The sequence below is a fragment of the Zonotrichia albicollis genome, chromosome 1 (assembly GCF_047830755.1).
Source record: "Zonotrichia albicollis isolate bZonAlb1 chromosome 1, bZonAlb1.hap1, whole genome shotgun sequence".
Classification (NCBI taxonomy): domain Eukaryota; kingdom Metazoa; phylum Chordata; class Aves; order Passeriformes; family Passerellidae; genus Zonotrichia; species Zonotrichia albicollis.
This window is the reverse complement of record NC_133819.1, coordinates 149,304,680-149,328,207: the sequence shown is the minus strand read 5'-3', so window position 1 is coordinate 149,328,207 and position 23,528 is coordinate 149,304,680. Positions and strand designations below refer to the sequence as shown.

The following is a 23,528-nucleotide window of genomic DNA, read 5'->3' as shown; positions in this document are numbered from 1 at the left end:
ATTCCCTGGGCTGTCTGAAGTGTTCTTCCTATTTCCAGAAAGGTGAGAATAAAATGCTAATAGTGGTGATGACTTCTGTGAGCATCCACCTCCTGCCTGCTGCTAAGTCCTGTGTCCTACACTCCTTTTTTCCTGGGCTATTCTAGAGCCTGCCAGAAGCCTGAGGTAGAGTTAGGTCAGAAAAGCTTCTTGAAATAATATTTAATTGAGAAATGTCTGGATTTTTTAGATATGTCTGAAATATTTTGTGGGTATATTGTAGTGCTTCCTCATGCACATGGTATTGCACATTGTACTTGCATAAATAACAATGTGGTAATTTTGCTGATATGCTCCTCAGTCTGATTTATCTCTCTGATTCCAATCTTAGGTGTAAAATTATCACCTTTTTCCTCGCTCATTTGTTTGAATAGCCAAAGAACCCACCAAAGAATTGATATACAAAATAGGGATGGATTTACACAGTACACTTCTGTATAACTCATGCACTTTAGAAATCCATCAAATATTATTGACTCAGTTAGATATGCAACCTTAAACATTATCACCCCAAATAAGGAAAATTTTACATTGTTTTATGCAAACTTACAGAATTTTTGTGGCTATACCTCTTACCTGTTTCACTAAAGGGAAAAGAGAAACCATGGTCTGCTTGCCTTCCTTGCCCTGGTGTTCTCCCTATAATTCCACAATGGATATTGCTTTTAAGTTGTTTTTTTCTGGGAATCAGCCTGGTGGTTGCAGATGTTTACTCTGTCCTGCATAAGCTTCTGGAATATCCATCAGGAAGCCTCAGATGGTAACACACTTGGCAATCCTCTGCTAGGGATCATCAGTACAGGACAGAAAGATCTCTTAATGTTGTTAGAGAGACAATGAGGTTTTTTACATCTGGAGACCTGGAGTTCAAAGCCCATCAAGTTAAGCCTTGCAATGAGATTTTGAGCTCTCCTCTATTGCTGTTTTCATGAAGACATCCATCTTTTTCCTTGCCTGTCAGGCTTTTAGGCTTTTTCTCTCTGACTCCCAAACCAGTGTGCTGCAGTCCTTGGCTCCCTGGAAGCAGTAATTCAATGGAGAAGATTTGCTGATATCCAGGGGTTCCTGGAGGACACCTCCAACACTGGTCTGAGGAGCAGCTGGAGCTCCAGACTGACTCATGAGGCTCAGACAGAGCTCGTTTGTTTGCTGGATGTATCAGCTTAAGAATTGTTTATTTAAATGCAGCCTAACCTGGAATGAGTTTTTCAGCCTTGGAGCTGTTCAGGTATAATTTAAGCAGGTGGAACTTGAACTTGTCTGGCTCCTGTGACACTGCTACTGAGCCAAAGGTTTTATTTCCGTGCTGCAGGGATGATCAGGGAGGAGCAGTCTGATCTGTCAGTGCTCCTGATGGGACTGATCTGCTTTGGTGGTATGAGGCATCAATATTATCTTACAAATTGCTTCTCTCGAACCAGTCAACCCTTCTTAACCTGAGTTTTACAGTGTCATTACAAGCCAATCACAGGGGAAGACAAGTAGAAGATCAGAGCTGAGATATTCTGTTATTAATGTGAGAGGAGGAAGGAAAGGAAGGATGGAGTCCAGACCATCAGTAACAGGGCTGGTACCACCCAGCTCTCTGTTGGTTTTGATGTAAATCCTCTAGAATTAGGAACTGCCCTGTGCTATAGTTAGATCACTAGGGATGATGTGATGAGTTATCTGTAGCAAAACCATTTTATTACCCTAACATTAGGAGAGGAGGTCTGAGCACCTCAGTGTCATGAGACTGAGAGGTGTCAGCAGATCTGTCCTGTGCAGGGGGAGGCAAGGGCAGGGATTGTGACCCAGCACATCTGTCAGTGCAGGGATTGTGACCCAGCACATCTGTCAGTGCAGCCAGGCTCCTGGGGGAGGCTGCAGAGCCAGGAGAGAGGAGAGTCAGTGCAGGTCAGCAGGGCTTAATGTGTGCCCAGCCACAGGAAAACAAAGGAGCCACTTGAATTGTTTAATTTTAAAGATTTGAAATTCACAAATAGGCAGTGAGGGTGAGAATGGCAAATTCATTGCTACTAGGATGACCCATGCAGTCTATCTTGCATGAGAGAAGGGACTTGGTGTAGTACGTGCTGCCTGCATAAATAAAATGGTACTGCAAATAAAAAGGATCCATGTCTTATAAATCATTTGGAAATTTACTGAGCTTCCCCTAAAACCAAATTGACTTTTTCATTCCTTCTTCTGGAAGAAGCTCTTTTGATTTTTATTTTTTTTTACACAGTTTTGCTCCTTTGCCAGCTGCAGTTTTTACGTCTAAACTGGATTTATTCACGGAGAGTTTATATGTGTTTGTTCTTGTGCCAATGTTATACTTTCTTGTACCTCAGTCTTCTTTCTTCCTGATTATTTTCCTCCCAGTATATTTATAGATGGAGAGGGGATTTGATTGCTCTGTTTTGCTGAGTTAAGTGTACCAAGTTCCTTTAGTTCTTAAAATCAGCTTGCAGTTTCCTGATCTTTCCTTCACAGTGCCTGTACCACATTATCTGGCAATTTTCCATGCTCTCCCTACTTTACTGAAGTCTAAATAAATTTTTCTGCACTGCTCTTCCATTTAAAAAAGGAAAAAAAACCCAAAAACAAAAACCAACCACAAACCAGATGTTTACTCAAAAAGAGGTACTGCCTAGCCTAACTCTAATGAGCCAGACTCAGCCTAATTGAAGTAAAACAGGAATTGGCTGCAGTTTCTCATTTATTCCCTAATTATTCTTTTCCTTAAATCTACTGTAAAGCCTTATGCATTTCTGGGGCCACACTCAAGGACCCAAGAGGTGTCCATTCCACTCCCCTTGCAAAATGTCTGTTCAGCTTCTACTCTTTGCCAGCCCCTCTGTAACTTTATAGATTTATTGTATTTGTTGTAAGTCTGTATTACCAAGTGTCCAATTCACTTGCCACTTCTACCAAGGCTCTCTAAGAAAAATAGCTTGTTATTTTTGGAGGCAATATCTCATTTATCATTACTGTCAGCTCCATATCACTATCAGGCAGTGCTTTCCTACACATTTGTGGAGAAGGACCTCCTATAAATATTTTGGTGGCCTTTGCAATGTCTCCCTCAGTCTGATTCTCCAGTTTTAAGTATAGATTTTGATCTCCACATCATGTTCTGTTCTTTGTAATTTTTATGGTCATGCTTCACATGATTTTGGAGAGGGTTGCTCAGCTGGCAAGAGATGTAGTTGTCTGTAGGATTTCTCTCCAAGCCTGAAATTCAGAGAAAGCCTCTTACACTGAGGGAGGAGCCCTGTCCCTGGAATTGCCCCTTCCCAAGCAGCATCCCACCCTCAGGGCTCTGCTGCTGCAGGGTCCATCCAGCAAATGTTCCTCTCAGGTGAGAACAGATTATGCAGACTCTAGCAGAGCTGAGGAGACAAAACAGATCCCTCTTTATCTTGAGGGGATTGGAAGAGTCTGGTGAGCATGACCAGACTCTGAGCCTACTCCTTGATAAGAATATTTAGAGCCAGCTGGAGATGGTTCACTTTGTTTTGAGGAAAACAAGGCCCACTGTATGTGTGTGGTGTATACACAGGTGTACCTGTTGATTCTTAGCATGATTTATGTCATTTATAGCTCAGAGTACCTCACTGGAACTGATGAGTGGTCTTAGTACCCCAAAAAACCCATTTTCCTTCTGCCATCCTGTTAGAATCATAAAGGTTTTGGGTTGGAAGAGACCTTCAAGATCATCTGTTCCAACCCCTTGTCAGGGCATAAACATCTTCCACCAGGTTGCTCAGGACCACATCCAACCTGGCCTTGAACATTTCAAGGGATGGGGCATCCAAAGCTTCTCTGGGCAACCTGTGCCAGGGCCTCACTGCCCCCTGAGTAAAGAATTTATTCCTAATATCTGACTGAAATACATTCTGTTCAAGTTTGAAGCCATTCCCCCTTGTCCTGCCCCTTATCAGGGACTGAGGACAGTACTCAGTCACCCAGCAGTGTGGGTTTTTGTGGAGGCACTGAAAAAATGTTTTATTTATGCTCAAAATAACATGGCTTCATTTTATATGTTGGTCTCAGCGTCACTCAGACTGGTAAAATAAAGAGGTGTGGCACAGTGAGATGGGGAAATGGAGACACATCTGTGTTTGCTGTTGAAGAAATTGTGTGGGACTCTGCATCTTGCAGTGTATTTATAACATATTTGATTTCCTGTGTTTTGATCAGGGCACCCCTCCTCACAAAGTACAAGCTATTAGGAGTAACATCCAGCTTCACAATGTGGGAGCAAGAAACTTCATATTTTTGGTTTTGCTGGGTTATAAAGTCACTGTTTGGCAATTCCTCTCTGCTTACCAAAGGCCTAGAGAAAGCTCTGAGGAGGAATGGATAATGTTTGCCTGTCTAATGATTTAAATATTGATATATGGCTAAAAAATAGAAAAAAAAACCCAAACTCAACAACCAGCAATAACATAACAGGTACTGAGTTTTATTACATTTCCTGTATGGAGGTTACTTATTTTAGTTGTACAATAGGCATTCTTGTGAATGCCTCAAATAAGGATGTCCTTGGGTTTTTCTGACCACCCAAGCTGAAGCTGTTCTTTCTTTATATACTGCTTGTGATATTTATCTCTGTTATTTACCTCCTCTGGAGCTGTTAACATCTTGCGTGAAACTCTCACTAAAAATATTTTCAGGAAAAGTATTATTTTTATAAAATAATAAACTGATAAATTGTGAGCACTAATATTTCTCTGTGATTTGTAATTCAATCTACCAGTTTGAGCCTTTAACATTCTCACTGCCATGTGTGTTCTTTACCATGAATATCCCTGAGATGTCGGGGGGATCTGAGGTGCTGTACATCTCTGTCCTCTGCCATTAATCCAGCTGAGCACCTTGAGGTACAAACCTTTGCAATGCACCCATACGCACAACTCAACCAACAAAAAGGACATTTAGAAGCCTCTTATGTCTTCTGACTAGAAGACCATTCTTCAAAGTCTTTCTTTAGGAAGAATCTATCTAATTCCATGATGATTTATACCAGAACTCTTTTATGTCATTGTGTTATGAAGGCCAGACTTTTTGGCATTAGATGTCAAATAATCTACAATAAATAATTTATTAATAATTGTTTATTGTGATTCTTTTTATTAAAACATGCCTGGTCACCTAAATAATATGAGTTACACTTTTGGCAATCCTCAATAGTGCAGAACTTGCTAGTGTCTGAATTCTCTTTATATCTGGATCTTCAGTCTCAGAGTCTGATCTTAGTCTGAGAGTTCCTTAGGTTTCTATGAATTTGCTATGTATTTTTACTTTGACCAGTTCAGTTTGGTGGGCACACAGGAAGACAGCTACTTGTGACCCCTACAACATCTCTGTCATCCAAATGAATTTACCAGAATTTAGGGGATGAATAGGGAAAGGTTTTAATTAGATGAAGACCTATTTCTTTTATGTCCTTGCACCCAGGTCCATTTGGCAAAGGACATAATGAATGTTGGAACTAACCTTGCTATGAAGTCACCAGTAGTGAGGTATCTTCATGTGGTTTTGATGTACAAGGCAGAATTGCCTGGGCAATGAGGAAACAAATGTCTGCCCAGCATCCTCCAGGAGCTGAATGTCTCTAAGTCTGCTGAGAAATTTGACTGCATGGCCATCATTGCCCAGAAAGGTTTTGGATGCTGAAAGTGTTCAGGGACAAGTTGGATGGAGCTCTGAGGAACCTGCCCATGTCAAGGGGTAAATGAGATGGGCTTTAAGGTCCCTTCCAAAACCATTCCCTGACTCTATGATTCCATTATTTGAAAGTGTCACCCTAGGCACCTCTGCATAATCTCCCCACCTTTAGGTGGCTTAATCAGAAGCACCAGGAAAGCTGTTGGAAATCAATTTCCTACTGGAAATATTTAGGGCTGTGTGGGCTGTTTCTGAACATGAGCCACACAATGAGGGAAGGGTGACATTCCCATAGTGTGGCAGGAGGTACCCAGTATGACATTCCCTGGAGGAACTGCAGCCTGTGGAAGCATCTGCACTGGAGCAGGGAATGTGTGAAGAGGAGGGAGCAGCTGAGGGTTCCCTTTATGGACTGACACAAACCCCCATCTCCATCCCGTGAGCTGCTTGGGAGGAGAGGAGTCTAAAAGACTGAAGCCAAGCCTGGGAGAAGGGAATGAGCTGGAGAGAGGTTTCATTTTAATGCTTGGGTTCGTTTCTTTCTACCCAGTTGTGAATGAATTAAATTAATTTCCCAGAAGTTGAATCAGTTTTGCCAGTGGCAATAACTGGTAAGCAATCTCCCTGTCTTTATCCCATCCTATTTTTCAGCCTATTTTCTCCTGCTGTTCTGTTGATGAGGGGGAGGGACAGCTCATGTGGTTGGCAATGTGGCTGTTAGCCAAGGATAACCCACCACAATTCTAAGCAGCAAAAATCTAAAAAAAAGTGGTCAGACAGTTATAGAATATTATTCTTTGGAGCTATGTAGTAGAATGGGCACATGGTAAATCTTAAATATCTGCATATGGAGGAGTGTCCTGTTACACTAATGTGTAATATCACTTTAATACCCTGTTACTGGTATTTGGAAGTTATTAGACTTTGTGAGTATTCCACACAGAGCATTTTTGTCAGTAAAAAAATTGTATTGCATAAAACTATAATGAAAATTCAAAAGGCCTTAAGGCAAGTCTTGTACTTGCTTTAGAAAAAAATAGGATCAATACCATCAATTAAAAATGTCTGCATAGTGCAAGAACAGCATAATGGAGAGAATAGTCAGGTAGCTTTGATTGCTGTTATGTTTAACTAGATGCTGTGTGTATTTAAAATATGGACTGCTTTTATTTTCTTTTCTGAAAACTAGCATGTAAACAGAGAGTTTTCATGCCCAAGCTCTTGACTGAAACAGATAGCTAGAAATGTCAACGGTTGTGCTGGAATTAGATCCCAGATGGGGAGAAGCTGCCAGCTGAAGCAGGTAGAGTAACATGGGCTTTCAGCTGTGAAGGACATGGAACATTTGCCTCTGGAGTGGTGCTTCTTTTTAGTTTAGTTTAGTTTAGTTTTGTTTTGTTTTCTCCCCATCAAACTCCTTTCTTCAGCTTTTAACCTCAGAAAGACAGATTTAGGTCATTCACTATTACACACTTTGGAAAGATTTTATTGTTGAGTGTAGCCTGGGATGTTGTAAACAGGAGTTCACAGATAACTTGGTGTTTTCATAAAGTTACAGAATGGTTCAGGTTGGAAAAGACTTGCACTTAGAGGCTGGGACAAAAATCAGGCCAAAACTATCTGTAAACACCAATGGGTTAAAGATCTTTATAAATCAAGAGACCAAAGGAGGGAAAATCTAGAGAAAGGGAGACTTTTGTAACACCAACATGGTGCTAGAGCTGGTTGGTGGGAGGTCTGCAAGGAGGTGGAAGTATCCTGAGCTACAATATCCTGCACTAGGTACTGTACTGAACGCTGCCTTGTATTCCTCATCCATGGAAGTGGTTGTGAAGGAAGACTAGGATGAGTTTTTTCCTCTCTTTAGACTGCGCTCATGTTCTGGGCACTGGAACAGGCTCCCCAGGGAAGTGGTCCCAGCACCTGCCAGAGTGCAAGAAGTGTTTGGACAATTTTCTCAGACACATGGAGGGATTTTTGGGGTGTCCTGTGCAGGGCCAGAAGTTGGCCTTGATGATCCTTGTGGGTCTCTTCCAATGCAGGGTAATCTATGATTCTATGTGTAATTTAGATCAGTGAAATTGCTGATGTTTTCTTTTTCTGTCTTCCTTCACCTAATGCAGGGATCCCCTATGGGATAGAAAACAACCAGAATACAACTGGTTTAGATGTGATTAACAGAATCACAGAATGGCAGGGACCCCAGTGGGCCATCTGATCCAACCTCCCTGCTCACCAGGGTCATCCCAGAGCAGAGGAGTGTGTCCAGACAGTTCTGGAAAATCTCCAGTGAGGGAGACTCCACACTTTCTCTGGACAAATGATTAATGCTAACATTTTCTTGATAAGATAGACTCACCATAGAACAGCGGAGTGATAACTATTAAGCATCATATATGCAATAATGTTCCTAGATGTGAGAATAGCACTTTGGTTATCTTTCCACCAAAGTTTTTTTGTTGTTTGTTTGGTTGGCTTTTTTGGTTTTGTTTTGTATTATTTTTTGTCACTCCTTGTCTGATATTGGGGTGTTTTATCATAGAAGTTTCTCTAAGTCTCCTTTTCCTACAGGAGGTGAAGTGCTTTTCACAATCTTTCTTTATTATTCACACATCAGGCCACTGTGTCCACTGTGCCTGGTGTAAAATAGAAAGGGCCAGATTAAAGCCACTTTAATTAAAGCTAAAAAGCAGAAGAAAAGATCCTGAACATGCCTGTTCTCTTGAGCCCTTTTGGGTGCCAATGCCCAGGGTGTGCTCTCACAGAATTTCAGGTTGGATGAAGAGGTCACTTCTCTAGCAGTGTGTAATTTTTCATCCTTTCTCTGCAGGTATTACCAGATAAGAGCTGGACTGAAGATCCCATCCAGGATCCCCCACAGGCTGTTTGCTACCATTTCAGGACAGACAGGTAAGCAGGTCCCAGAGGAATGTGACATGACTGCAGGTGGGGTAGGATAGAGAAAGAAACTGTGTGAGGAACAGCTGAGCCTGGATTGAGACCAAAATCTGGTTTTCCCTAATGATCAGTATTGTTCATCTCTGTTTGGGTAAGGGTTTGTGTCTGGTATTGGGCTTGTGTCTGTCAGAAAAGTAGAGGAAATTCTCACAATCTGATCTGAAAGCATGTCACTTCTATATGGTTCCTTGCTGACAATTTTCCAGTTTAATATTACTTTACGTCTTTAAGGTTCTATTTTTTTTTTAATAAATAAAAAGAAGTATTGATCCATTTGGAAGTCTGGTTCAATTAAAATGCAAAATTATTAGACAGGTTTTATAAAACATAAATAATTATACCAAAATCGGAGAAAATCACCTAAAAAAAAAAAAAAAAAAGAAATCCCAAACTCAAAAGCTGAATAAAGACATTTTCTTAGAAAATCAATGAATATATAAATGATTTAGTCTGGGTTTGGAAAAGCATCTTGTGAAAGATCCTCAAGGAAAAAAGTATTATTTTCAACATATTCCACTGTAATTTGCCCTTAGCATATCCAGAATCCTCTGGATTTCCTTAGATTTCTGGAAATGTCCTCAAATTACAGCAGTTTCTGGCATAAGTAGTCTTAAACTAATGAAATAACCTCTGATGAAGACAGCTAGAACTTCACTTTCTTGGGGCAAAAAACCACTCAATAACAATCAATAAAAAAGCCAAACTACTCCTGTTCAGAATAAACTATGATTTATATTTACTTTTTTAAAAAAATAATATTTTCTTCTTCCTCATACATCTTCAGCATGGAGAAAATAGTGAAGATTCTTTCACTTCTTCTGGAAACAACTCACGTAGACACATGGGCAGGGGAGAGGCAAGGCTGGCAGTGCAGTTACAGGATTAGCACTTGACTTTCATGGTGCTAATGCAATCCAGACTGGGCTCTAATAGCTTTATAGGGCTAACATCAAGACAAGGGATATTTAAGCTATTAAGGCCTTAAACAGTTTCTCCTTGGCTATCTTTGCAAGTACTTCCTAATTGATTTCATAGATCTGCAAGAGAGCATTATTTAATGGGACTGAACTTAAAGGTACACAGGCCATAATGTGGGGTTTTTTCATGCCACTGATCTCTCTCAGTATGTGGATACCTGGAATAAGTCTAATTAAATTGCTGTGCATGTTTCAATAAGACACTCCTATTAAAATAGCATTACAGCAAAACATGGGGGATACAAAATAGTGAATAAACTCCTACCACACCAGCAAGAATGACTATAAATTAACTGGAATTCATGAGTTCAGTTTAAAGGAAGTATTTTTAATCTTTCCCTTATCGGGTTCATAGGATCTGTGAAAACTGAGGATATATTTTGGAAATGATTATGTAAATTCATAAAGTAAAATCTGTGAATTTATGCAGTAATAAACTATATAAAATATGTAAGCATACAAAATAAATAGGAGGCAGTATTTATCTTCCGATGCACATGACTTTTTATTTTTATTAAATGTACAGGATTTACGATAAAACCTTGGAAACTGACAGCATTAGCAATGTTTGCCTCCCACTAGATGTTTTCAGCAGCAGAGGCAAAAACTCCCAAAGTCTACAGTAATTCAGCAGAGGGAGAGCTGCAGTCTGTGCTAGGCAGTCCCTTGGTGGTGACCAACCAAATGTGAGCAGAAAGAATTCCAGAATTCCATCCATGGCACAGGACTGACAGGTTGTGCAGGAAACCTTGGTGACCCACCATGTGATCCACAGTTTATCATATCCTGTGTAAAATTTAGGAAGAGACTGGGCTGTGTGGCTCAGTCAAACACAGGAGAGCAGGGCTGGTGCCCCTGTGCTATGGTCACTCACATCCCCATACTGACCTTTAGCTTGTAAAAAAAAAAAAAAAAAAATTGAGTCAGGTTGCATGACTTAACATGCTTTGAGCATAAATATTTGTAAAAACATACATTTCATTCATGCTCCTAAGCATTTTTAGCAAGGTTGTTTCCCTAAAGACAAGACAAGACTGGTGGGTGGAGATTTGCACAGAATCATTCAATCATAAAATCTGGAAAAGACCTCCAAGATCATGCCCAACCTTTGGGCTGAGCACGGCTTTGCCCACTAAACTATACAGTGGAGTGTCACTTCTTGTTTTCTGAACACTTCCAGGGATGGTGACTCCGCCACTTCCCCAGGGAACTTGTTCCAATGCTTACCCACTCTTTCAGGGAAGGATTTTTTTCCCTTATATTCAACCTGAAACTCCCCTGGCTCAACTTGACGTAATTTCCTTTTGTCCTATTGCCAGTTGTCTGGGAGAAGAGACTGACCCCAACCTCCTTTCAGGTTGTTGTAGAGAATGATAAGGTCTCCCCTGAGTCTTCTTTCCTCCAGACCAAACCTCTCCAGCTCCCTCATCTGCTCCTTATGTTCCAGATTATGCTCCTTATTTTTGAGCAATGAAAAGGAGAGAGGGAACAAGACTTGTTGTGCACAAGTTGCTGTCATGCAGATTTTATACCCCCACGAAATTCAGCTTCCTGCCTTTAAATAGATACCATGACTGAAGACTGCTTTGGGCTTGTGAAGAAATTGTGCTCTCTGCTCATTCATGTACAACTCATAACAGCACAAACTCCATTGCCCTCAGCATCCCTCCTACAGGACTGAGTTAATGCAGGTATAGCCTGAATTTAAACCCTAGAAATGCTTTTCTGAGTGGATTTGTGGGGCTTTGGCCCCTGGTGCTCTTCATCAGCATGGCTTGTTAATGTCACCATGGGATGGTGTCTGCCTGCAGCAGGCAGAGGGCTGAGCCTGTGGGACCCAAGCATGAACAGCCAGAGGGGCAGGGAAGATGCTCCTCTCGGTTATAATTTGTATAATTAGGTCCTTGGCTGAGTTCTCTTATGACCCACTAAGTGTCTACCATAACATTTTAATCTATTGTATAAATTTTGGGGCAAGGATTCATGGAAGTAGTGAACATACATTCATTGATTTCCAGGCTGCAGGCACAAACTGAAAAACTGCAGGAGCTTATCTTAAAAACATGCATTTAAACCATCTTTGTTTGCTCATTTCTCAGAGCACTGGGAGAAAGAGTAATGCTCAGAAACAGTTAGGGTTAGCTGTTTTATCTTGATGTTCTGCCCTGTGTAAAAGAGGGGAAAATGGAGTACAGTACAGAGGAGGAGAAGTTAAAGAACATGGTACGCATGGGATACATCTTGGCAGCATTAATGCCAACAGAGACTCAGAGGGTGAATTACAGCATTGAAAATGCCTGATAAACCCAATCTCAGAAAGAATATAAATCTCCATCTCTTCTGCAGTGTTTTGCAGTAGTCTACCCACCACTTGAGTGCATTATAATTTTGAAACAGAATTATTCTTTAAAAGTGAAAGCTGCAATCAGCTTTTTTGGAAAGTTTTCAACCCACTATGCCTTATTCCCATGTCCTGCAACCAGCAATACTCATTTGCTTCCAGCTTGCCTACTTATTTACCTTACAGGCCAGAGAAATTGTTTTGCTGGGTGAACAGTAAGAAAAAAAAAATCTTTTACATGGCATATAACTAAAGAAATTACTCAGTACTTTGATTTGTGTTCTATCTCCTTTTTTCTCCAGCCAGAAGTACCACATTGACAATTCTCAATACTCCAAATAGACAAATATTTTTGAAAACTTGACCTGAAAATATAATTACAAGTAATACAAAGCATTTAAAAAAAATTATCACTGGCTATGCTAATCTTTGTTGGACTGTAGAAGTCTTTCATCTAATTTTAGTCAATTAAATTGGGTTATTGTTTGAAAGTGCAGAAAGCCAAGGACAGCCAAGGAATTAGATTCTTCCTTAATTTTTTCTCATAAAAGACAGGGAGATAAGGTGCAATGTTTTTTTCCAGACAAGTCAAGAAAAAGCAGCTGTGACTGCCATTACACATTGACTCTTTTTATTGGTGATGTAGAATTGTGTACTCACAATTTTATGATTTTTCATAAAATGGAATGCCTGACTTTAGGTGACAAGAGGAAGCACAATTTCAATTGTGACATGCAAAGAAAAAAGAAAAAACAAAAAAACCCAAAAAAAAGCCCAAAAACCCCCCAAAATCCAGGAGCATCAGAAAATCATGGAATCATAGAATCATTTAGGTTAGAAAAGATCTCTTGCATCCCACCATTACCCTAACACATTAAACTCCACCACCAACCCATGTCTCTGAAACAAAGAATATTGCTGTAGCCTCTGTCTGAACTATACAAGTTCATAATAATCCACACTGAATTCCTTTTCCTATAAGTTAAATTACTTACTTAAGTCTCTGGCTACCTTTCACCTAAGACATCATTTGAAAGGTTATTTGCATTTCTGATATGCTCCATATTAACTGTTTGTGCCTGTTTTTAATAAACAAGCAGTGATCTTAATTTCTTCATTAATGTTTGGCTCTCTCAGAGCAATTCCCAGTGAAGGAATTCTGCTTTGATTATTAAAGAGAAACCTTTTATTGTAAATGGCTTCTTAATGCAGTCAAAACAAACAGTTGCAGTTAGTTGCTCATTAGAGCAAGGAGAAACAGCACCATGACTTGTGGAACAGTATGAAATTGCAGTCATTATTTTCAATAACTTCTTGAAAGGTAATTTCTTCCTCCATTAAGTGAAGGTAAGGTTACTGTTTTTGAAGTATGAAGGGGTAGAAATTTATGCTTTAGCAAACAAAGGAGTTTATTTTCAAGGCTTATTAAAAGTAATCTGAAAAGAAATAGGGATTTTCTATATAAAATAAAGCATACCTGATAAATACAAATTATATCCAGAGAGCACTTCACTGTGAGAAAAGGTGTTTTGAGGATGAGTTGTCTTAGGAAACTTCAGCTGTGAGGCCATAAGAGATGAGCCCATCCCTGGAAGCATTCAAAACAGATTGGATGGGGCTCATGGTCTAATGGAAGCTGTCCTTGACTGTGCCATGAGAGTTGGATTGAGATGATCTTTAAGGTCCCTTCCAACCCAAATCATTCTGTAATTCTATGATCAGACATTTTAAGACTTGATAACTCACAATCTAAACAGAACTAATTCTATGACATTCCAAGAGAAAAGGAGAAAGAAACAGAGAAAAAATAATTAAAAGGATCAAAGAGAAGATGTTTCTGACTGACCTGATACTTCTGTCTGCATGTCTCAGTCATCCTTCAGTCAAGGCCTTTCATAAATGCCTCAAAGGATAGAAGCTGAAACGTATTTTGGCTACAAGAATTTCCATTGTAGACCTTCAGCTAAGCTGGAAACCCTCAAATCCCCCCTCCAGAAGCTGGGTCAGATCACTCAGATGGAAATGGAGTAGGTCCCACAGTGCTGGAGATGCTGAACAACATCCCAAAATTGAGACCTGATCAGTGGAGAAAGCCAAAACCAGGAGGGATCTGGAAGCACCAACATAGGCCAGAAATCTCTTCCCCTGGCTAGTGAATCTGAAACACAAAACTTCTGCCCCAGTGAAGGCTTAGCTGGGAGAGAATCCAGCTATTCACATGTAGAGAGCCAACACAGCATTTCTGGTGCTTGGGGACAAGGGTGAACTTCACCTTCGGGGTAAAATTGGCCATGCAGCATTTTCAGTCCCACCACTCCAGTGTGAGCTGGCCTTCAGAGAGATCTCTTCTCTTCCAGTTTCACCTACATGTCTTTAATTTCCCCACGCAGGGATTCACCCTGCCTTCACTCTGATGTAAATTTCAGTCTTGGGACTCCTTTAAAATCCAGCACTGCTCTAAACATTGGTGGGTCACACCAGTTCAGGAGGCAAATTTCACCCAGACATCAGTTGTGTTGTCTTCTGCATTGATGAAAAGCTATGTGCTATTTAATGTCCCATACTTTACTCAGAGTTTTTTGCCACCTTAATTAATATTTGGAATAAATATATGGAGTGGCAGCTACAGAGTTATATAAACACAGCGAATGAGTATTTGCTCACACAAGTTTCTGAAGAACAGAATTCTTTTCAGATATGAATTCTCTAACTAAACGAGGCTCTTAAGGAACTAGCAATGAGTTTAGAAACAGAAATAAACACAACAACAACAAAAAAAGAAAATGCTTTGTTTGTTTTAAGGAAGTATTAAGCATGCTTTTTTTTTCTGCTGATCCCAAGCAGTTCAGTTATTCCATTATCTCAAATTTCAGCATCTCTGAGAAATGAACCTTGGTTTATAGAACAAATCAGTGATAAGAGACTGTATTTATGTTAGGATCCTTCCTACAAGGAAATTATTAGGACATCTTGCTTTTTATCATCACTGAATCTATGCATGGGCAGAGAGGTAGCTTTATATAATTCTTTCCATGAGGCTAATGCAAAATGTCAAAAGGCAAGGTTAAGATAAAGGATTCCTCTCAGAAATGTGCAGCTTTAATCAAAAGTCACACAGAGGGAGAAAACATCCTGAACTTTTTGATCAAGCAATTTTAAAATTATGGTGTCTCCTTTAGAAATATAGCATCTCCATTTATTCTAAACATAAATATGCTAAACATAATATTTCAAAATTAAAACAAGTCTCTTCAAACATTTAAATATGAAAATGATTATACATTTAATGAGTTCATGCCTGAAAATTGTTGTCTTTGCACTTTACAAGTACGCTTATTTTAGCCCTGGAGGGTCTGCATGAGTGTTCCTCTGCCAAAGAATGTGCATTTTCAACCTTCAGCAACTGCGTTTTCAAACTTCCCTAAAGCTAGATTTGCAACTCAGTACATGAGGATAAATGTGTCATGTTCACCCCTGGTTTGTTGATTTCAGAGCCTAAATTTTCAGAAGTCATTACCAGTATTGGTTCAGTCTTTATTTTTTGTTCAGCCTGGAACGTGACAATTTCAATAGAAAGGTACTTGAAACTGGGATGTCAAAATGGCAAACTAAATAACAAATCACAGCGTAAAGTCTGCAATAAGGTCTGATATTTCCTGTTCATTGAGTGCCAAAAAGATGAAAAACTTGGACAGCTTGAAAAAAATTATGAAAATCTTGACAATCAACTGTTACAAACCAACATATACATTTTTTATCTATATCACAGGAGGAGAAAACCCCACAAAATGTACCCAGAATTCTATTCAGAATAGAATAACCCTGTTTTATTAACACAGCTCCTTGAGGTCTGTCATCAGAACCAAAACCAGGGCTTGTCCTAGTGGTTCATGGAGCTGTAAATTCCTGTGATCTTCAAGTGCCTGGAGTGTTGGTGCAACAGATTTAGTGCTTAGATTGAAGAGCGGGTATATTGTCATTCTGGAGATATGACAGATAAAACTGAAAGTTTGTCCTGCATCACTTGAAGTCAGTGTGAACTTGGAGCAGTATCAAATGTAACTGGCAGCTCTGATAACCTCAGATTTCCTTGAGGAACGATGAATCAGAGGGACTATGACACGCTGAACAGAGGCCTAGAAAACACTAGAAAATTCTGCAGAAGATGCTCCTGTGCTGGATTTATGTTAGCTAAGAAATAGGTAAATAGCACAACTGAGGGTTTTCACAGAACCATTTAGTTTGGAGAAGAGCCCTGAGATGACCCAAGTCCACCAATAAATCATGTCCCCCATTGCCACATACAGACATCTTTTAAATACCTCCAGGGATGCTGACTCAACCACTTCCCTGGACAGCCTCCTCCAGTGCTTGACAGCCCTTTCTGTGAAGAAATTTCTCCTAATATCCAATCTGAACACCCCCTGGCTCAACTTGAAGCCGTTCCCTTTGTGCTATCACTTGTTACCTGGGAGAAAAGAGGAACTCCCACCTCACTACTTCATACAATTGAGGTCCATGGATAAAGCCGGAACAGAGCCCTTGGTGGAGCCTTCCTACCCTCCATCAGACCAACACCTCTGCCCAGCTTGGTGTCATCTACTCTTTTCTGCTCTCATCTTTCTTTTTTTCTAAAAGCTGCTTTTTACTTATTTTAGTTAGTTAAACTCCTACAAGAAAGGGACAGGCATCTCTGTTGAAGGCTGTGAATCACCAATTAAGGGATGACCTTCTATGGATCTAAAATGCAGAGGAAAGTGAGGGATTATATGAAGGAGCATGCAGCATGTCTGGAGCCAGTTGTTAGAGGGGTTCTCCAGTAACAAAATCATTTAGCATGATTACATTCTCATTTATCTCCACCTCTTCATGTCTTACTTTCATATTTAGCAGGTAGTTCTGCAATAAAGAATTTGTTACACAACCAAGGTGATAAATATAAAATGTGAGCATCGTCTGAAATGAAAGACTTTGGGGTCTAGTAGTAATTAATTGTTACAGTTTCAGGATGGAGCAACTGTATTTTTGTATGGGGACTGCAAGTATTTTTAAGATTTTATATAGAAAAAAAAATTATAGATGGTGGATTATGTCCCAGTGTTCTGCTGGGGAAATCATCACAGATTACAGACATTGCAGGGAGTGATGTTTCCTTGAAAATACAGGTGGTCAGGATTTCCTAGTGACTATGTGATGCAGAACATCTTAAAAAAATAGGATTTAAGTATCCTGAGATCTACAGATGATAGTTAGATGTCAGTTTAAATAACAGTTCAATATTCTTTCATTAAAAAGTATCTATATATATTCTTACCAGCTAGAGGCAATAATGGTTCTTCCCTGGGGAGGGTGTATTGTATGATTTATAAATTAGCTTTCTAGCAAACCTTATTTCACCAAGCTTTCTATAGCAGCAGGAAACAGTTGTCCTGTAATGATATGTTTGGCTATATTCAAAGGACAGGCAATAAATCATCTGTAACCTGAGTTATGGCTGCAAGATGGAAGAAGCCTTGGAAATCTGTGGCTAAGGGTAAAAATAATCTTATCTAAGTGCTGAAATCTGTGCTGTGGGTGTCTCTACCTAAGCTAATCAGCCAGTCTCCCTTTATATCCAGAGGAGAGAAACAGGTAATTTGAGGGAGTAATTTAACATATCTATTTTAAGATGAGTTGAATCACACCTATTTCTGCCCATTTACTAGAAAAGGAGTTGCAGGAACTTTTGCAGAGAGAGACATTTTCATTGTGCTTGTAAAAGACTCGTCACAAAAAGGCTGTGATTGCAGCTTTGCCTTCATGTATCTATGCAAATCAGGCAAGTAATGATGAAAGGTGGGAAAGGTGACACAGTCAACATAGAAAGAAGATGGTGCTCTTATCTTTCTCAGCAAATAATCAAAGATGGCATCTTGATTCAGGATTTTAAATAATGTTCCTGAAGATTTTTTCAGGGTGAATAAAAGAGCAAGGAGAAGACTCCAAAATGAGAACAACTGTCTTATTCTTTTCTTAGAAATTGTTTCTGGAACTAATAGAAAAAAAAATCAACTGCATTATGTAAAAAAAGAAGAATTTCTATTTTCCTTCTGTAGTGGCACTGTAATTTATTAATTGAAAATGAAGTTGTGGAAGTGGTGTAGTAGTTTGTTTTTATATCTTGCAAGACTAAAGTTATGAATATATTTTCACCATAAATTTCAAAAATGAACAAAACAATATCCTGGTAAATAGAAGCTGGGTTTGAAGTTTGACAAACCAGGAATTTAATTTGAGGTTCAGCAAAGCATTCTGTACTATTAACAGATCTCTAGGACATTACTCTGTGGTCAGAAGCTCTGAAGCTTAACACTATGTATGAGATGAGACCATAAATTAGAAAATATACAAAATTTTCTGTGGCTTTCAGTGTATATGTGGGCCTTTTAGAAGGATTTGCTTAATTTACAATTCTAGCTAAGGATGTTGCTTGGTTTAATTTCCCATTGATATCATTGTCAGGAAGATCTCTGAAAAATTCCTTTAGTCTAGATGTTAAAACAGGGAACACACACAGCAGGAAAAACTTATCTGTAAAATGATGGCACTGCTTCAGAGATCCAAATATTTATATAATTTAATAACCTTCCAAACATTTAATATAAGCAAAAGGAATCCAAATAGCTAGAGACATACACTCCCTAGCAGCTGCCTAAAAATATTCCATCTGAAGAAAAGCTATATCCCAGGTAAGGCAATGATGCCACAACAAGAGGGGAAAGTTATGCATGATTTGTGCAGGAATTCTATTGACTCCAGAAAGAGACATTTTATTTAATTTTTATAGCTAATCTGAAATGCTCTAAATCTAAGCCATAGAGCTTTAGCCAGTGCTTTATGTGCAGAGCACAGTTCCAGTATGTGAATTGTGACATCTGTCTTTCTATCTTTGTAGAAGTATACTCCATATTAATTTTTAAAAGAGGCAGGGGCCTTGGAATTATTGGTTTTGGGTTAGTTTTCTCATTTATTTCAGTTTTTGTTTTTTTTTTTTCTTTTCCATTTCCACTTCAGAGAAAGTATTGTCCTGCTTTCTGTAAATATCTTTATAGTGGAAACAAGTGAAACACTCACTGCCATTCTAGCAGTTGTAATCAGAGACATATGATGTCCAGTTATGCAGTTTTAATTGGTTTTCATTTTCTTTTTCTTTTTCTCATTGCTAAAAGAAGCTAAAAAATTCAGATACTATCAGTTAGAGAGGGCTTTAGCCACATAAATTAAAAAAGATGTCCTAGGTCACAGTAATGAGGTTGGAACTAGGTAAACTTCAAAAGTACCTTCCAACTCAAACCATCCTATGAGTCTATGATTTTACATATTGGTTGTCATGATCAGATTGAACAAAAATATGGCTTTGAATGCAGCAATTTCAATTTTCTGTTGACAATTGCCTTATATACTCATTAAGTGTGTGAAGAAATGTGCAAACAAATTGGTCCATTTAGGCATAACCACTTTGTCTGGATTGAGATTGCCCTTCAAATTGCTTACATTTAAATTTGATGTTTAAATTGCTGTTGGATGCACTGGTCAGCCCTGGCATTGGACCATTTTTCCCAGGGGGAAAACCCCAGTTTTGCTTTAGACTTCATTGCCTGGGATCCATTTTCACAGAGTGAATGGCGGTCTTGAGCCTCTTGCTGCCTCAAGACCTGATCTTGCTCTAACAAAATAATTGAGGGATTTTTTGGGAAGACAAAGATGGAACTACAATAATCTGGGCAAGAAGTTAGAGGGCTCAGTTGAGGAAGACATCAGGTTTGTGTAACATACTGAGGAATAGAACAATTCAGACTCTCTTCATCCTCTTTGCATTCCCTGTTGGTGGGACACCACAGAACCTGCACACAGTGCTGAAACTCAGCATTTCCTTTCCTACAGATTTCTCAGCCAGAAGTAATATCTGTATGCCTATAGATTCACTTAACTACCCTTTTTGCCTTGGATTTTATACAGAATTTTTACCCCTTTCATGAATTAACAGCAAGTTGTATCCTCAGCAGGGATTTACAATTTCCATTGGTTTTGCACTTGCAGAAATTATGGGATGTACTTGAAGCACAATAACAAGTCAAATGGCTCAAAGAGGGGCAAGGTTTGAGGGAACCAAACCAGATTTAGTGTTTTGATTTCTTCCTTTCTATATCTAAGATAATGTAAATTTGGCTCTGCTTTCTTATGCCATGAGCAAACAACTTTTTCCACCCTATAAGTAACCTAATATTTGTGAATATGACCTAATCTGTCGGAAGCAGGTACTTTCCCCAGTGACTCATGTGTAGTAAAATGCTAATTTATAACTTAAAACTTAATAACAATCCTGTTGGCTTAAATAGGTCCTGCTTATTTATTAGATAAGCTGTTGCTTAAACAGCTTATCCTGTTTGATAGACAGGGGAAGAATGTGAGGAAAACCCATGGTCTCACCTTGATTTTAAATTGTGTAGCTGGTAGCATAAAAATGATGCACTAGAAAACAAGAACTAAGGAAGTTCAAAATTACATACTTGGCCTTTAAAGACAGGTGGTAAAAGCTCACGTTCTACTGCAGATGATGTGTAACTTATTCTTCCCCTTCCAAATCTGTGTGGGAAGTCATAATGAGTAGTAAAATTTGCTACCACAACCCCCTCCACTGGTAAGATCATAAAACTCTCTGAAATTACATGCTGTCCATTTAAATGTTCCTCTGAGGGCTGCATGTAAAGTAGGGAGTTCAGTGGAGCACTTGGCTCACTACAGCTTTCTGTGTCACAGTAGAAAGTGATAAAATCAGTCTCCAGCAACTCTGAGCCATAATTTTTTTACTCTAGTATTGCAGGCTGTAACTTTGAGAGATCTATTTCACAAGAGCATTTTATAATGCTGTGGGTAATTTAGAAAGTATAGCATGACAAGAAAATGTGACAGTGTTCACAGGGGTTTTCAGGTGAGGAAAGAGACAAGAATGTTGACTCCATGTTCAGAAGGCTTGATTTATTATGTTATGATATATATTACATTAAAACTATACTAAAAAGACGACAGGAAAAAGTTCTCATCAGAAGGCTAGGCTAAGAATAGAAAATAATGATTAAAAAGGTTTGTGGCTTGGACAGAGAGAGAGCCAGCTGTGCTGTGATTGGCCATTAATTAGAAACAACCACATGAGACCAATCACAGATCCACCTGTTGCATTCCACAGCAGCAGATAACCATTATTTACATTTTGTTCCTGATGCCTCTCAGCTTCTCAGGAAGAAAAAATCCCAAGAAAAGGATTTTCATAAGAAGATGTCTGCAACAAGAAAAATGTGTAACTTTGTGTTCTGATTTTTCAGCTTAAAGGAATGATATTGCACATTACCTAACAGGTACCTGTTGTTAGTATCAAAAGCTGATATTCAAACAAAAAGCAAGCAAACAAAGTTCATTAGAAAAAAAATACAGTAGATAAACACATTATCCCTTAAGAACAGGAATAAGTTTTTCTCATCATGTTAGAAGAAACATCCATGAAATTGCTACTCATATTTAGGTCCCCAAAAATTATTTCAGCATTTCTTGCTATTACAAAAAAACCTCAATTTAAAGCATAGTGTAGGGAAGAACCCTGCATTACAGGCAGTCAATTTGGTTAAAGAACACACACAAGAAAGAGACTGTGGGTAGTACCCAGTGTGCATGTCCAGCATCTCACATCCAAAGCCATCTCTCAAGACAGTGAATACCAGGAGCAGAAATTCAGGAAAGAATTTATCAGAAACAAAATCCCTGGGTCTTTGTTGCACCAAGCTGTGTGGAATATGATAGCAGGAGGAGTTGAGGACCCAGGAGGATTTGCTAGTCCTTAATTCCTACGATTGCTCGGCTCTTCTGCTCTTATTTTGAGCAATCAGCTTCTCTCTGTTTTAGTTTCCCCATATGTCTAATGGGGTTAATTGAAGCTGTATCATAAGGGTATTGTGAAACTTAATTACTTAATATAAAGAGCTTTTACTTTTTTGGGATATGTTAAAGTGCAGGAGAGTAGATAATTATTCATGGTTTTGAAACTTTTAATGGTTAGTTTACATTTTAGGGAATAAACCCGCAGATTTAAAGAGGGAAATGTTTGACCTACTATTCCTACTACTCACTGTATAATGAGTAGCAGTGATAACAGTAATCTGGGAGTCTGTTAATGTAATTAAAACCACTGACTTTCTTCTAGGTGGGAGGTTCTTAAATGTGGCTGATGTCCTAAATGGAATTATGCTGCAACTTCATCATAGCTGCTGTACCACATCCAAAATTAGGAGAATAATTCTGCTTGTGAACATATTTTTCCCTGAACATGTACACATTAACATGTCAGAATTTACTAGTATGCATTTGGAAAATCTTCAGCAGTGAGCAAACCTCTACCTTTGACAGTCTGAAAGCAGCCAGAGGCTCTGGAGTTTTACCAGTACTGCAAGAAATAAGGGACTGTGCGATGGAAGGTGCTGGCCCTCAGCACTCCAGTGTGGGTGACACAGTGAGGGAAGCGGGGGCCTAGGACTTGTTCTCTTATTATGTAAAGAAAAATATAAAACTACTTCTTTTAGCTGCCCACTACAAGTATTGCCATTCTCCTGCACTGCAACATGGGAGACTCCTCTGGGAGAGTCTGGGGAGTGATGGACACCTCTGGGCCCAGGTGCAGAACATGAGTCCCATGCTGAGCACAGATGAGTGCAGAGCTCCCTTGGGAGAGGCTGCATTGCCTCACTTGCTCCAAGAAATCAAATCTTGGGTGCACAGTGTGGGAATATGAAACAGACACCAGCTGAGATGAGTGTGCAGTCAAGAGCTGTTCAGAGGAAAGGAATTTTAAAACTCAAACAGCAAAAATCACTTCCCTCACCAGCCTAGTTGCATCCCTTCTGCACAGTACCTGAGTAGCACAACACATGCAGCCAGATACTACTTTAGTGGAAATTTTTCTCTTTAATACCTTTTCCACCTTTGGGCTGCTCTCAGTCAGATGTAGATACCTTCCCTTTTACTGGGCAAAGCTCTTCAATTTCTGGGAAACTTGACCTTAATGCCTGTCCTGTATAAAGGAAGATGCATATTTGTCTTCAGAGGCAACAGGACAAACCAATTAAAATGTGGGAAGAAAATCTATTTAATTTCAAACAGCTCAGATACATTGATTTATGATATTTAGTATTTTTTTATTAACAGCTATTAGGTCTTGCCACTTCTGTCTAACACTTTCCACCTGCACATCTTGTCATGTTACTGTGAGTTAACTCAGCTTTGAGGCCAAGTTCTTGTGAGGTAAACAGGAACATTTGTCTGTACTGCCAAGTGTAAAAAAAATATTGAAGATCTTTAGCCCGACTCTATTCTGGTTTATTCTAATAAATAATATTAAGGTGACCTAATAAACACCTTCCTTGAGCTAACTTACCTCCTGAGAGGCTGCACTTGTGCTAAATGTCTCTTTGTCATGACATTGCATCCTGTATCTTGCTCTGAGAGAAGTTTGCTGGGTGTTATCTTAGGAG

The 23,528-nt window shown here is 39.2% G+C and overlaps 1 protein-coding gene across 5 annotated transcripts in view; it reads left to right on the top strand.

The window, feature by feature from the left end:
• FAM135B (family with sequence similarity 135 member B) overlaps window positions 1-23,528 on the top strand; it is a 200,287-nt gene that overhangs the window by 82,783 nt on the left and 93,976 nt on the right. For all 5 annotated transcript variants that reach the window (XR_012583565.1, XM_074557459.1, XM_014275756.3 and 2 more), the window contains one exon: window positions 8,525-8,604. Coding sequence is in view for 3 of the 5 variants with exons in the window: in XM_014275756.3 (XP_014131231.2) it covers window positions 8,525-8,604 (80 nt within the window). In the remaining 2 variants the exon portion in view is untranslated. The remainder of the gene's footprint in view (window positions 1-8,524; window positions 8,605-23,528) is intronic.